At 43.3% G+C, this 15,851-nt stretch overlaps 1 protein-coding gene across 1 annotated transcript in view; it reads left to right on the top strand.

The window, feature by feature from the left end:
* Nucleotides 1–15,851, top strand: part of Deup1 (deuterosome assembly protein 1) — a 108,191-nt gene that overhangs the window by 79,855 nt on the left and 12,485 nt on the right. The window contains exons 9-11 of the mRNA XM_005346822.3: nucleotides 1,182–1,287; nucleotides 7,681–7,875; nucleotides 9,193–9,279. Of these exons, the coding sequence (XP_005346879.1) occupies nucleotides 1,182–1,287; nucleotides 7,681–7,875; nucleotides 9,193–9,279 (388 nt within the window). The remainder of the gene's footprint in view (nucleotides 1–1,181; nucleotides 1,288–7,680; nucleotides 7,876–9,192; nucleotides 9,280–15,851) is intronic.

The following is a 15,851-nucleotide window of genomic DNA, read 5'->3' as shown; positions in this document are numbered from 1 at the left end:
ATAAACTCAAATGTGGGGAGCGGGGATAACTATGATGGACAGAAAGATCAACCCAGCTTAGTTAGATACCTATATGTCAGGGAATGGGGAGGGGGCAGAAAGATCAGCCCATCTTAGACACCTGTACGCCAGGGAGGCCACTATGATTTTGTACCTTTTGAGTGAAGCTTTATTTCCAATTTTTAAATCAATTGCTTCTCCATGATTGCTCAGATTTGGAGTCGTGGTTTTATCGTGTGCTCTGTGTTTCTGATGTCACGGGAAGGCCAGCTTACACTCACAGCAGACTGCAGTGGCGACCTCGCCTAACTTCCTGGAGCTTCTGCTCGCCCCTCGCACACCATGCTCTACTTTGTATTTTAATGACTGGCTCCAGTTTCCCAGAGAGGGAAGTGGCCCTCACTAGCTGCCTTTCTCTGAGCATCAAGTGGGGCTATCCTCCTGGGAGTTCTCCTCCCTCACTGCCCCACCCCAGTATTGACAAGCGGCTGCTGTTCCATTTTATGTGCAAATAACCAAACACTGGGCACGCTTGAGTGCCTCCCTGGCCACACTGTCAGAGGTCATCATTCAGCGCTCTGGTGACGATGTGCTCTCCTGGACTCTGACGTATGTTTGTCTCACTACACCAGCACCCGATGTGCCAGTAGCTGAGTGTATTTCCAAGTCCCATGCTATTTTATTACAAGAGGAACTCTTTTCTTATTCAACATTCTACCTACAGGGAATGGAGAGCTGCCTTGGGGATTAAGAGCATTGGCTACTTTTACAGAGGTCTGGAGTTCAATTCCCAGCAAATCCATGGTAGCTTACAACCATGTATAACGGGATCCGATACCCTCTTCTGCAGACATGAACTGCAACAAAGAACTTGGGTGCATAAAATACATAAATAAATACTTTTTAAAAGTCTTATGTACATATGCAACCCTAGTAACCTGATTATTTTAATATATAATTGAAAGCCTGTTAACTGCTACCTTTTCTCCCATTTAAACCACTCCCATTCAAAAAAGAGAAATATTCTCAGGGCTGGAATTATTAGAATTTGCAATTTTTTAGCTATTAGTGTTGATAATATAGTGATCTGCCTCCACGCGGCCAGTGACATAGACTAACAATAAAATTAGCAATTCGCCAAGTTAAGCTTAAGTGTTGTCTATTTTATTTTTAACTTGTAGACTTGACTCGTCATATTCCCCTTCTACTAAAGAACCAGAAAGGAAAAGGAGAGAGTTGTTTGCAATGGTCTCAGATCAACCAAATCATGAAAAGGAATTAAACAAAGTAAGGAGTATGACGAGATCCATTCTTTCAGCTCTAAAGTCTCTGCATAAAATTGGCTTTAAAAATCTCCCTTCATGCTCCCTTCTTTCTTTTGCTGTATTTTCTCCAAAAGAAATGATCTACCAAGCGGATAATTCTGTTAGTCTGTGTGAACACAAATCTTGGGTTGTCTCCCAGCGGGCAGCTGCAGGTGAAATGTGGAAGTGCCTTGAGAGAGCCAGCCTGGTGCTCAGCATGGGGGGGACCTGGGGGACCTCATCTCAGACGGGGTGGTTAGTACTGTAGACATAATGAACAAACGTCTGTCTCTCCAGAGAGGGCACCGACTGTAGACCACAGGAAGGATTCCACTCAAGGCTCATTTAGTAAACCAGTGAGTTTATTAATGTCCTACGGCAGTGGGCGCATGTTTGCAGGGCCGTGTGTGATTCAGAGGCAGCTGGACCACTGAAAATGGCCCTGCAGGAGGGAAATGCATCAGAGAGGCTGCGGCCCTGGCTGTCTGGCAGCTCCACTGCAGTCTCCTGTCTAAGCAACTGTTAACTGCTGAAATTAGTGGTTGGACTTTGGGGATCTTACAACTTTCTGGGCGCCCTGGGCCTTACCTTGCAGGGGGTAGATAGTTGCCTAAGTCTTATGAGCTGTGTTTTCAGGGCCAGAGGGATTGTTTCAACTCAGAGGAAAGGGAAATGAAACTTCCAACACCTCGAGGTATCTATGATGGGGGTGAAATGAGCCAATATCTGTTGACATGCTTGTGGTTCTTACCATGTGCCAGGAACAAACTGTCCCAAGGATTAACAAAGCCTGTCACTCAGTCCTCGCAATCGTCTTTATACATGGGATCTATGTCAATCCTCTTTTTACATTAGAGGAGATTAAGACACAGAGAAGTTGAATACTCCCATGTTACACAGACAATAGGTGGCAGACCCAAGTTTCAAATGTAGACTACCTCACGACAGAGACTACATCCCTACCTCTGTCAAAAATCATGAGCTAATAATGCAACCTAATGCATAAACAAAGCCTGGCTCAGGGGAACACCTGACAGATGTGGCCTACTGTGGTTTGGGCCACACCCGCATTTCTAAGGGCCCAGCACAGACTGTGCGGGGCTAAAAAGCTAAGATGAGGAGGGTCTGGTCATGGTTCATACGGAACCTGTGTTCTTCATTCTCCTACAGCCTCCTTGTAATTCCACCAGCATCCATAAGAAATACATTGCAATGAAAGGTTTTGAATGGGACTGAAGAGATGGCTCAGAGGTTAAGAGCACTGACTGCTCTTCCAGAGGTCCTGAGTTCAATTCCCAGCAACCACATGGTGGCTCACAGCCATCTATAATGAGATCTGGTGCCCTTTTCTGGCAAGCATACATGGAAGGAATATTATATACATAATAATAAATAAATATTTTTTAAAAAGAACCAATTCTAAAAGAAAGAAAGAAAGAAAGAAAGAAAGAAAGAAAGAAAGAAAGAAAGAAAGAAAGAAAGAAAGATTTTGAATGGGTGTCGTAATTCGCACCATTAATCCTAACACTCATGAAGTTGAAGCAGGAGAATTGCAGCAAGTCTGAGGCCAGCCTAGGCTATACGTCAAGACCCTGTCTCTGTCCTCCATCCCCTCAGAAGACAGACCCTGGCAGAGCTCCTGAGAACTGAAGCAGGTCCAGCACAGAAAACAGAGCAGCTGCTGTTGCTGTCCTGTTCTGAACACTGATGCCACGCAATCCCATAAAACTGAGTTCACTGATTTTAAAAAGATAACTTTCAAAACCTGCTCTTTACTGATATGTCCAAAGACTGTGTCATGGTAGAAGGAGTGACTAACGCCATGTATAGTTAGACTCTCCTGGAGCTCAGAGATGTCCAAGCAATTCAGAGAGACAGAGTAAAATCAAGACTCCTTGGGGTCAGACTCTGAGGTAGAGAGAGGCCGAGGTACAAACCTTCCAGGCCCCTAGAGGCTGCAGCGCTGCCATGCAGGGCCTTAGGAACCAGCTGCAGCTCCCAGAAATATCTACAAAGAACATTTCCATTCCATTGCAATGACACTAACAAGTGCCATGCACTATGAGTCTTGTGAGTGGTTTTTCTTTTGTGAGTCCAGAGCTGTTTTTCGTTACTTATTTTATGATACAAATCACATTAAAAAAGAAGCCATGTTATTGGAAGCACAGATAAATCAATCTCATTTAGAAAAAGGCTCTGTGGAAGAGCATGTTGTTTTAATATCTAACAACTATAAACTAATAAAAAATCTTAATCGTCTTTCAGAATAGCATATTCATTTTCTTAATTTTCTGAGTTTCATTTTGAAGAGGACCATGCTAAAATACACCACAGGGACATAAACAGTAAATTCCAGACCATCAAGCTGCAGAACAGTCAGCTGCCTCACCAAATAAACTATAAGGATGGAAACTAGAGAGGGATGAATCAGAGAGATGCAGAGGGAGTGAGCAAGACGGCCGAGCAGACCGAGGGCCTTCCTGCCAAGCCTGATGACCTGAGTTCTGTCGCCCAGACTCATGGTAGGAAGAGTGAGCCAACCCTTGTGAGTTCTCAGAACCTCCACATGTACACCATGGCATTCACGTGAACACACAAGCAAATGTAATTTAAAGAGAACCATCACTCTCTGTGAATTCGAGGCCAGCCTGGTCTACAGAGTTCCAGAACAGGCTCCCAAGTTACAGAGAAACCCTATCTCAAAAACACAAAAAGAGAGAGAGATCGAGATCCATCACATATACTGGGGTTAGGTCCCATCACTGAGACTCTTGCTTTGGGAAGCTGCACAACATGCCCCTGGTTCATGTTTGCTGAGTGGCAAAGTTAAGATCATGTGATTTCTAAGTCACATGTCTAATCTTAGTAATCAGAGCAGGATCAGAGAAGAGTGGGTGGTGCCTAGCCTAGGACGCAGCACATTGGCCTCTGGACCCATGTGACCCCCTGCATTAGGCCTTCTTTCCCTGGGTGTCAGTCCTAAACCCTGGCCATCCCAGTGCACTACCCAGGACGGATGGGGCACAGGTTCTAGGAAGTGACTCCCATTTATGAGAACTGTAACTAGAACATGAGATTACGGGACTGGATGAGGAGACCAGCCAGACACAAAGAGAGCGCTTGGAAAAGGAGAGCCAGGTGGGCATAGTGAGATCCTAATTCAGTTTCACAAAAAGGGAAGAGCCCCTTCTTCCTATAGAGATACACACTGGATTTAAAAACGGAAATGTAAAAGAGTCACTTCTTCCTTCTAAGTGTCCGAGTATATTCATAGACGTCTGTGGATGCTCTTGATTTCCCACCCTGGCCTTCCTTCTTGGCGCACAGAGGATGAAAACACTCCAGGCTCCCTCAGTGAATGCAGTTCTCCAGCCCCACCCTTGGCTGCATTCCTTTCACCTGGCTTTCTGGCTTCCACCTACCCTTCAGGACTTTCCTGATGATGGCTCCTTTGGGAAGACCATCCTAACACCAGCTCCCTGCCCCCTGTAGTTCTCCCCCACCCCCCACCCCCGCCCCTGCACCTCCCAGCTGGGCTATGCACCCTCCAGGACACTTCTCAAACATCAGTTACCACCCTGTGCTATAAATACCTGTTTATCTTTCTCCCCTGTCCCTTATGCGGGAGAGGGATCTTTTCTTAATACCCTTGAAAGTGTGCCCCATCTGGATTAACTTCCTGAGGATTTCAGTTGGGACTTTGTTTTTGTTTGTTTGTTTGTTTTTAACTTTTGATGGTTTTGGGTTTTGGTTCTTTTCTCTTTTTTTACCCTTTGGTATGAAGTACTTTTAACATTTATATTTCATTGTTATGTCACATTTTATATTATGTGAGGTAAATCCTGATTTTCTTCTTCCTTAACCACTAATGTTAGAATTTCTTTTCCAAAAACCAGTCAACGTGTATAATTTAATAGTGAATTTCTTTGATTTAGCTGGCCTGACTAATCATTGACAAGTACTCTTGATTTATTTATGTCTAGACATTTTTCTTTGCTCAGAATGTTCCTGTGTGGTGAACATGAAGTACCTGTAATAGAGGTGGTTGTGCCAACTTGGTGGTAGCATATTTGCTCAGTAGAACGAAACTCACTGTTAACTTTATATTTGTGCAGAACACCTAAAACCACTTTTGCTGCTGTAGTTAGTGCAGTTAATTCATCTGCACATTTGTCTGTTAACCAGGCAGAACGGAGGAGATTTATCTAATGAGATGCATGTTTATACTTAAATAGCTTTTAAAAAGCAGGATTTCAGGGTTGAATTTTAAGAGCTCTGGATTCTTGTGCCAGATCATTTTCAGACCTCTGTAGAGAACTCACTACAAGGACTTTTATACTGTGGATGCTGATTGTGCTATGCTGTGGAGAAAACCAAAGCAGCTGTGAGCTCCAGCTTCATAGTGTAACAAGACTCGTTACACAGTAAGAGTCAGTAAACTTTCTACTCAACTAAAAGACAATACTTTTTTGAAGAAACCAAAATGTTTATATTTTATACTGCACTTTAATGTATAACCGGGTGCGAAAGAGCTGCCATGGCAGTGGGAATCGTGGTCCTTGGCTGGCCTAGATTGGAACCCAGGCTTGTGACTGGGGGTGCTCTTGCACAAAATGCCGCTTGATGCCCAAATTCCTGCCAGGTTTTCCTCTAACTCTTCCCCTTTTCAGTGGTTTTCTATTGAGAGGAAAATAGCAGTTTTTTATGTGCAGACTGTCTCATCTGTTTTCAGCCACTGTCGTTTTCCTTCGTTTGTATAGTTAAGTGTCTGTGTGGCATGAATGAAAGGCATTTCAGATCTGTGTTGCCAGCAGGTGAGCAGAGCCACGCCTGGCTTATCGGCTCTGGCGCTGTCCCCTAATGTCAGTTAATGGCCACAGAACGGGCAAGTGAGGGAGACGGTGGTGCGGAGGGAGCAAAGCAGGTGCTAGGTCTCTGCTGTTGTTTTGCTGCAGCAGAAAGTGCTTGATTGATGATGAGATGGGGATTTGTGTGTAATTCAGGCCAAAAATCAATAGTACTAATAAAAAGAGACTTAAAAATTGTTATAAATTAAGAAAATAATACGTTTGCTCATTTTGCCCCTTCACTGTTGTGATCTGTGAATGGTTAGGGGTTAACTGTGTGAAGTTTCTACCAAGAAAAGTGTTGATAACTATGGAGTGCACCGTGGAATCCTCTGTTTGGGTTATTTTAATATTAATTTGATTGGAGAAAGTTTTTTGTGTTTTTTGGTTTTTTTTAAACAGAAGCATTTTCAAGCATTCAGTGTGAGCCCCGTGTTGTGAGTTAAGGGGGCCACTGAGAGCCAGCCGACATCGAAGGATGACAATGTGAACATGTGCTGGACGATCTTGCAGCCACAATTCTAAATTCCCCTTCAGTTTTTTCATCCAAATCTAAACATATTTTGCTAATAAATATTTGCTTTCTCACTAAGAAGTTAACTTGTACCTGTAGAAATGGACACACTTTACACTTCAACTTTGTAGCCATTTAAACTAACCCTTTTTCAATAAAGGGTTATTGTTTAGATATTAAAAAAATAAAATAAGATAAATTGTTTACCTTTCTCCCCTGCCCCTTATGTGGGAGAGGGATCAGGCATAGTTTATCTCTGACTCCCATTGGTGAGAAGCAGTGAGCAATGCTGGGGGTGTGGCCAGGGCGGGAGCAACAGGAACAAAGAGCAGGGCATCTGAGAGGGTGAACTGGGCTGTTGCCCAGCAAGATTTGGAAAGTCAGTCGAGGGTGGAGACACTCCAAGGGTCGGGAGAGGCCAGTAAGACATTCTTACCAACACACTAAGCTTAGTATCTTCATGACTCTGAGACGCAGTGTGGGGTCACAGCTAGCACAGTGGGATTTACACTTGTCTCATTTAAAAACCTTAATTAAAACCGAGAACCGTGAGTTCCAGTCTCAAATCTGACACTTTTTGTATGATTTGAGCAAGTTGCTTGCCCTTCTTAGGGATCCTTTTTCTTTGTCTCCGTAAGAAGGTCCTGATGTCCAGACTTGGTCGTGTACACCATAATCCCAGAACTTCAGGGGCCAAGGCATGAGGATCCAAAGATAAAGGACAGTCTGAGCTGTGGAGGTAGACCCTGCCTCAAAAACAAAGCACAGGACTTAGTAACAGTTTCTGTCAAGTCTGTACCAAAGCGAGCAACACTTGGCACACTACAAGAAAGCAAAGGACTTTGGGGTTGGGAGGAAAATGAACTTTATGCGCTGCTTGTCGGTTGGCACGGGTCAGACAGGGACACCATGGGCTGCAGACATTCTAGGTAGGAAGACTGGGGGAGTCCAGCACAGGCTGCAGCTCCTCTGTGAGTGAGCGGGCTGGTCATGTCTCTGGTCACTCTCCCTGCAGATGAGAAGCCAGCTCTATCAGGAGGAAGACCGATGCTCCGAACAGGAACGCATGAGAAATGAGATCTCGGACCTCACCCAGGAACTCTACCAGAAGGAGATCACTATAGCAGCTGTCAGGAAGAAAGCTGCCCTTCTGGAAAGACAGCTAAAGATAGAGTTAGAAATAAAGGAAAAAATGTTAACAAAGCAACAGGTATGTGCTCAGGGCTCAGTGCCCATCCTCGCCCTCTCCTCAACTGTCAGGAGCCTTGGGTGCCCCCTAAAACCCTGGACCACTCCACAAAGTATCATCAAAAGAACATTAGGGACCTAAAGACAGCGCATGCAAGGCCAAGCAGTCCCACGCTGGCATTCTCCTGCAGCTGTCTCCCACATCACGTACACCCTGCTTCTTTCCGCAGTTGTTTTCGATAGGATTTTTCCACTAACACCCCCCGATATACACACACATTAATAGATTGCCATTTATGTCTTAAACATGGAGCCTACAGAATAAAATCGGCACGTATTAACTAAACGTCCACTCAGCACACAGGGCGTCCCCAGAGACCGCAGAGGTTGCAAGCTTCGACTGTTAGGATGCTACAAGGGATGCTCACGCCCACCCTCCTCCCCAGTTTATCCTTTAAACCTCCCTGCTCTCTTACAAATAATCAAATTCATAGCCTGCTTTTGACAGCACGGGCTGTATGGTCCTTCACTCTAAAACCAAGTGATTTTAGAGCATAAAACATGAGCCAAGACAGTCTCCACAGGAGCAGTTAAAAACAGGAAAAATTAGACCTCCATCCAGTCAATGGCCTTAGACTGACCAATTTGTGCCGTACCCAGGAAACCAGCGACTGCCAGGGCACCATGGGCAGGGCACTCTGCAGATGGCCAGAGCCGGCAGCCGCCATGAATGAGTCTCATTTCCGTTTTCATATTTCCATGTTTTCTAGATTTTTGTCAATGAGCATATATTCTAAAACTTATAAAAATAAATCTTTCAAAAGCAAGAGTTTTCTATAGAAATGAGCCTTAGATATACAAAAGAACAGGCCAGGAAGGGAAGCAAACATCCATCATTCCAATATTCAGGTAGAAATCAGGGAAAGAAAAAGGACACAAAATGAAGTCCTAGGCAGGCGAGGAAATGCGACCAAAACACCAGAAGGAACAAATTAAGCCACGTACTGCTTGCTGTAAAAGTTAATCGGGCATTGAAAATGCGTAATGAGCGATCTCTTGAAGAAGGGATTTTAAAATCCTGACCCTTCTGGTTACAGTTCCAATACGCGAGAAATGAAATTTTGGGCTTGGTAGGGGAAAAAAGTAAATCATTATTTAAGTTTTTTAAATCTAGCACTGCTCAAACAGGAAAAGTGGCCGGGAGAGGGAACAGGGGACCCTGACAGGCAACTCCCTTTTCGCTGCCACAGAAAGGATTTGAACCCACGGGACAGAGCTAATGAACAAGATGTCTAGTTCCACGAGTTTCACGTGTGCCTTTTGTCTACTAATCTTTCAGGTCTCGGATATGAGATACAAAGCTGTCCAAACAGAAAACACGCACCTGAAAGGAATGATGGGAGACTTAGACCCTGCTCGGTACCTGGTAATGCGCTGAATTCACTCCCCCAAACTGAACAGGAGGGGGTTGTCTGGTCGGGGCAGATCCCTCGGTGTGGCCACTGGGCATGCGCCCTCCAGCTGAGTGCTCCCTTGCAGCCATGGTTCGCCCAGGCCAGGATACTTGCTGTGGGCTCGGTTCTGACCACTTCCCAGACGTGCAGACCATGCAGTTTCTTGACTTTTAATTCTGAAACCCCATATCCTAGACGGCCCAACTTTAGTGCCAACCTTATGCTCAATGAAGCCTTCCCCACAAACCTGAGTCAAAACAATTAGGTCCGACCTTGCTTGGTTTGTGTTTGCCTCTGACTTGTTTTGTGGCTTGCCCCTTTCAACTGGATGACAAGGAGGAAGTTGGCATGACCAACAACTCAGGACTTCCGGTACAAAGCAAGTGTTCAGTGATTGTTAACTGAATACATGAATTAGCTCCTGGCACTATTTGGTCTCACAAACAGGTTAAATGGCCCCAAGCCTCCCATTTGTCTCCTGTGTATGATGTAGCAGTCCATGACTGGTTTTTGTGAAAAGAGCTTTTATTGGTTAAAATATTGAAATACTAGCATGCCTTGCTATCTTTTCTTTTACTCACTCAGAGAAAATCCTACTGTTGTTACTATTTTTTTTTTAACTGTTCAAGGAACAGAAAAGGTAAGATAGGAAAATTTGGGATCATAGTTGCTTAAGTTGCCTGTCCCTTTAGCCATAATGTGAGCCAGTGGGTTGGGGCCTCAGCCAGGCCCCTTCTAGAGTGAATGTTGTGTTTATTTCTATCTTGTTGTGCACCTGTTCTCACATGAGTCCGTATTCCAGCATCAAGACAGTAGAAGCAACTGGAAGCATTCTCCCTTCCTCCTTGAGCCTGGCTGTGGACCCTGTGACTGGAGCACAGCTGGATGAAAAGGGAAGCTTGCTGGTCTCCCTCTCTGCTTCATTAAAACCCTGCCTGTCATCTCTGCCTTTTCATTCCCAACATGGGACACACACGTGCTTGTCTCTGTCTATCCCAGGTCACCAGAGCCCTGCTGAGGGGCTTCACTCTGCTCCTGTAGGCTTTCGGCTTTGCTCATTCATATTATTTGATTTTCTAAGAACTGAACTGCACAAAGATATATAAAGCAGCGCTAATTATCACACCCTCCCCCCGCTCCACTTGGGCAGCAGAGGGCTCTGTGATGGCAAGCCAATGGTGGCCCCTGTAGCTTGTTCCTGAGCCTTCCCACAGAGAAGGTGGGGAGAGAGAGTCTCCTACAAAGTAGATGTGAAACTCAGGTGCTGCCCAGAGCTGATCTCGAGCTGTGCGTGCACAGCTGAACAAGTCAACAAGTCCTAGGAAAATGACTCTCACCGAAGCTGTCGGTAATTGTGAATGAACCACAGTGTGCATGCAGGTGGCTTCAGGGCATTTCTTACTTTTAGACTTCCCACCCCGTCTTCCACATTGTTTCCCATGTGTCAGACAGTATACATTAGTAGTATAATACTAAAATACAATACTACTCATTAGTATTTATCACTTTGTATATTTAGACACCTCTATGAACACACATACATGCTTATTTGGGGATCTTTATTATTAAAAAATTAGTGTCACAAGCATAGAGGAATGGCTCACAATTTAAGAGCATTTGCTGCTCCTGTATAGATAGCATCTGATTCAGTTCCCCACCCCTACACGGCAGCTCACAGCTACCTGCCAAGTCCAGTTCCAGGGTATCTGGCATCATCTTCTGCTCCCCTCAGGGCCCTGTACACACAAGATGCACAAACGTACACAAGAAATGCATAGAATTATTTTTGAAATATTAGGTTCACATAACTCTGCATGTCACAGTTCTGTGATTTGCCTTTCCACACCAACTGGCTCAAGCATATTCTGTCCTTTACAGTGGGTGGTTAATATTCCACAGTGCTGATATATCAAACCTTATAGACTGGTTTTCATAAGTATTTTAGCCCTAGTGTATTTGACTGTTTTCATATTCTCACCTGGAAAAATCGGTCAGTACAAAATCCCAACAGGTATGTCTTGGAGCAGCTCCCTTTGAGGAGGAACCATTGGCTCGCAAAATATGTGTGTCTTGATGTTAATGCCATTATCATTTTTCTCATTCATCGCTGTGCTTTTTCGCTGCCAGTACTATTACTACAGCAATTTTTTTCTACGGCAATTTGATTTTCATTTCCCTGCCATAGGTGGGGAAATCGTTTCCTGCACCTCTTGGCAGTTTATAACAATATGAATTAGATATACTTTGTAAATATTTTTGCTGATGTAAGTTTTTTCTTGTCAATTTATTGAAGCATTTTCAAAGTCTGTTTTCTGTAACTTTGTATTTTTGCCAAAGAAGTTTGACTTTGACTTACCAGAAACCACTCGCCTTGATGGATATACGTGGAGCTGCCATCTTTGGTGACAGGGTTTCCACATGTACCTGTGCCCTTCTGTACTTTTTCAGAGGTTTTATATTTTCCATCCAATTGTTCGATTCATTTAAATTGTACTTTGAAATGCAATGTGTAATAGCACAGTTAAAATTTTCATATAGACTAAGCTCAACGCACCAGGTTTCTCCTTGTAATTTCCTGTGGATTCTATCTGGAATTGAATTCGTTTTTGTATTAACTTGGAAGACAAAGCTTTCGTTATAATAAGATATAGAATGATTCCCATTCCCTTATAATACATTTCCCAATAATACAATTTTCTTTGAATAGCTCCTGTCTCCTTCCTTTAAACCATTTCCCAAGTTATTTACAATTCTTCTTGCTGTTATAAATAGAATATCTGCTTTAACCACATCAAGCAGCTAATTGCTAGCATAGAAGGAGGTCCACGGTACGTTATTCCTTCTAGAGCAGTGCCTCTCAACCTTCTTAGCGCTGTGACCATTTAATACAGTTCCTCACGTCGTGATGACCCCATCCATCAAATTATTTTCATTGCTACTTCATAATAGTAATCTTGCTGTTATGAATCATAATGCAAATATCTGGTATTTCCAATGGTCTAAACTGACCCCTGTGAAAGGGTCATTGGACCTCCAAAGGGACCATGACTCAGGGCTGAGGGTTGCTCTGCTAGAGGAACTTTGTTAGCACAGTGTAGCTCTCGGGCTCTCTCCTCTTCTCCAGAGCTCACGCCCATCCCTGTCATTGTCATGATGTCCTTACTAGGACCTCCAAGAAAATCTAAGTCGCAGCAGGACTCTCAAGCAAATTATCTAGTTTCTGACTATAAATGTGACACTTCTGGAGGTTTGTGGGGTGTGAATTGTTTTCAGTCCAGGATCCTGTGTCGTTCTTTCTGCCCTGTTATGAAATGCAGCTGCTAGCACTTGTCAGGGCCTTGTAACAGAGGTGACCCTTGAATTTGTCGACGTGTCAGACACATTTCCCAGTTTCTGTCCAAGGTGGGTTCCAGGGATAAATCTTCCTAGTTCTAAATTAACTTGATATCACAGAGTGTGTGCTTAGAAGAGCAGGACTCTGGGAGGAGGCTAGAAGTCCCAAGGGACGGTCCTCTCTATTCCCCCTCTTCTTCCCCCTTCTCCCCCCCCCCCGCTGGTCTGTGACAGTCTTTGGTGTCCCCAGCAGCACCCCAGCACTTTGTCTCAGTGTACTGTTGTCCCCATGTCTGCCTCACCCCATGATGCTCAGATCAGATTTCCCTTTTGCTGGGTGTTTACTTCAGGGCCACTGTCTCTGAGAAGAGACAAATAAGTTCTCAAATAAGGTCATATCATGAGGAAGTAGGGGTTAGGACTTCAAAAGGCTTTTGCAAGGAGTCACAGTTCAACCTATAATAGTCACAAGGGTGACACTTTATCTGAAGTGAGGTCTGTCCGTCACTCTCTGTGTGCCATGGTTACAGACGTGAACTACCGTGCCCAGTTCCCATTTCAGTTGCCTTTCTTACGCTTGGGCTTAGATAGTTGAACACATTTTCTTCCGTTTGTTTCAGTTATGACGCACAAGTTTATTTTACTGACATGTAAAAGCAATGGTTTTGTGGATACTATTACCTCATTTATTTTTAAAATTTTTAACTTTTATTTTTATTTTGTATGTGTCTTGGCTCCATCTATGTCTGTGGACCACATGTGTGTAGAGCTTGTGGAGGCCAGAATAGAATATCAGGTCCCCTGGAACTGGAGTTACAGATGATTTGAGCCACTATATGGTTGCTGGAACTTGAACCCGAGTCCTCTGGAAGATCAGCCCCTCTCTCTAGCCCCCTATTTAATTTATTATTGGAGTTTATCAATTTCTTATTCCTTGTTTATTTTATTCTGTTACTTCTCAAATGTTATGAAATGAAGAAAACTCTACTTCTATGTATTAAAATTCTGCAAGTACAAAAATTCATATTCAGATAATTATTTAAGCAATGATTAGAATATATAAATATAAAATTAAGTGATTAGAGCTGAAATTTCACCCTGGGTAGGAAGAAACAAAATATATACATATATACATCATTATTTTCAGCCTCCTGACATTTGTGATATTTGAGTAATTTTAAAATGACAGCTGTTTTATTTTCTTTTTTCTTTCTTTCTTATTTTTAGTCTGCATGTATGTTTATGTACCACATGCATGCATTCATGCATTGCCCACAGAGGTCAGAGGATGTCTGATCCCCTGGGACTGGAGTTAAGGATTAGGGATAGTTACAAATCACCATGTGCATGCTGGGAGCCAAACCCACATCCTCTGCAAGAGCAGCCCATGCCCTTAACCATGGAGCCACCTCTCCAGCTCCCACTCCATTTCCTTTCTAGACAGGAAATTACTGATCTTGAGATTGGTCCTAACTAAATAAATACAGACTTGAGAACATTTCTGATTGCCTAATTCTGAAGTAAGGTTGCCTAATCCTTCCGTTGAGGAGAAGAAAGTTGATCAAAGATGCCTGAGAAAGCCCTTTGCATGTCACTGCCTTGTGGGCAGCTTCCTCTGGCTGTGGAGAAAGATTAGCTGGGTCAGGGTGGCTAAGTTTCTCCAAGTCTCAGCGAGCTGCTTAGATGCCCTCCTCAGAGTCCTCATCCTCTGCCTCTCCTAGATTGTCGTAGTGTGCAAGAAAACAGTAAGGAGATGTAGCCTTTGGCACAAAACAAAACAAGAAAACATTTTAGTAGCTTATATGTGCGCATTGCATAAGTGGTTTTGTAAGCTGTTTTTCAGTGCTGACATCAATATGATGGTATGGTTGATTACCAATGTGCAGCTATTCAAACATGTAAGAAAGTGGGAGGACTTGGAGTGTTATTCTACGTGAACGGTTCTCAAAGCTTGGAAATGTAGGGACTTCAAAAAGAAATACCTAAGCTCCAATCATTTAATTTCCTAGGCCTGAATTCCAAACGTTTGGAGCTTCAAAAGTGATGGGCTAGCCAAGGCAAACGTTTGGAGCTTCAAAAGTGATGGGCTAGCCAAGGCAAACATTTGGTGCTAAGGTATTGCCCTTCTGATCCCAGAGAACTGTGGTCCCCTAGGCCACAATGCAGCTTGGGATGGTCAACTCACAGGATGGAAGGACAGAAGTGGACAAGAGATCATTGCACACAGCTTTCCCACAATTTGCTGTGTGAGAACAGAGACTATCCTTGTACAAAGCAGTACAAGAAGACCATAAGTACACACACATCACACACAGGCACACACCCCTTCCCTGGAAACTTCCTATAGTTTTAAACAAAAACAACCTGAGAAATCTCTAAGCCTGTTGTTGGCTTAAAGCCATTCATTTTGTGATTTAAATATGCTTTATTTTACAATCTGGGGCAGTGCATTTAATATCCCGGCAGCAAATCTCTGCCCTGAAATGACATTGCTCTAAATGTGGAGCGTTGGCTCTGTCTCAGCTGCAAGATCAACACAGCAAAATAGTCCAGAGTCCAGTTCCATGAACATCAGTCCAGCATGCAATCTGTCACATCACCTGGCAGTGGGCATGAATATTTTAATCAATATGTAATTGGAATAATTGGAATAATTTATTATTTTTACTGTTCTCACACTTTTATAGCAAAATTAACTCAAAATAAGCTAAAGAATTAAAGTGAAATAATGAAATCATAAAACAAATAGAAGAAAGTGAAAGTAAACATTTAATAGCTCTTTAAAAAAAAGAAAATCGCAATGTGAGGCAAAGAGACAGGAGTTAAGGAAAGAGAATCCAAAGTCCTTTTCTAGACAAAACATGCCATGTACCACAATTAAAACCTCATAAATATATGTTTAAAAACCACACAAACCATATTTTCAACAACCAGAGAAATACTGTACTGCTGCCTCTAATGTTAAAAGATACTTTGATATTGGTAAGCAGAAACTCCAAAGTGGGAAAATCACCAAAGAATACAAAAGCAACTGAAAGTCTGTAGAGTAAAAATCACCAAGGAACATGAAAACCTATTCGACTTCAGTGATAAATGTTGTAGGAGCTGCAGGCTGTGTTCCTACCGCCCCAGCTCCTGGTCGCCTGGCTAGCTTATGCCCCGAAATAACAACACACAAACTGTATTCTTTTAAACACTGCTTGGCCCATTA

Source organism: Microtus ochrogaster, chromosome 5 (assembly GCF_000317375.1).
Source record: "Microtus ochrogaster isolate Prairie Vole_2 chromosome 5, MicOch1.0, whole genome shotgun sequence".
Taxonomy (NCBI): domain Eukaryota; kingdom Metazoa; phylum Chordata; class Mammalia; order Rodentia; family Cricetidae; genus Microtus; species Microtus ochrogaster.
The sequence above is the reverse complement of the archived record's forward strand: the minus strand, read 5'-3'. Positions and strand labels throughout refer to the sequence as shown.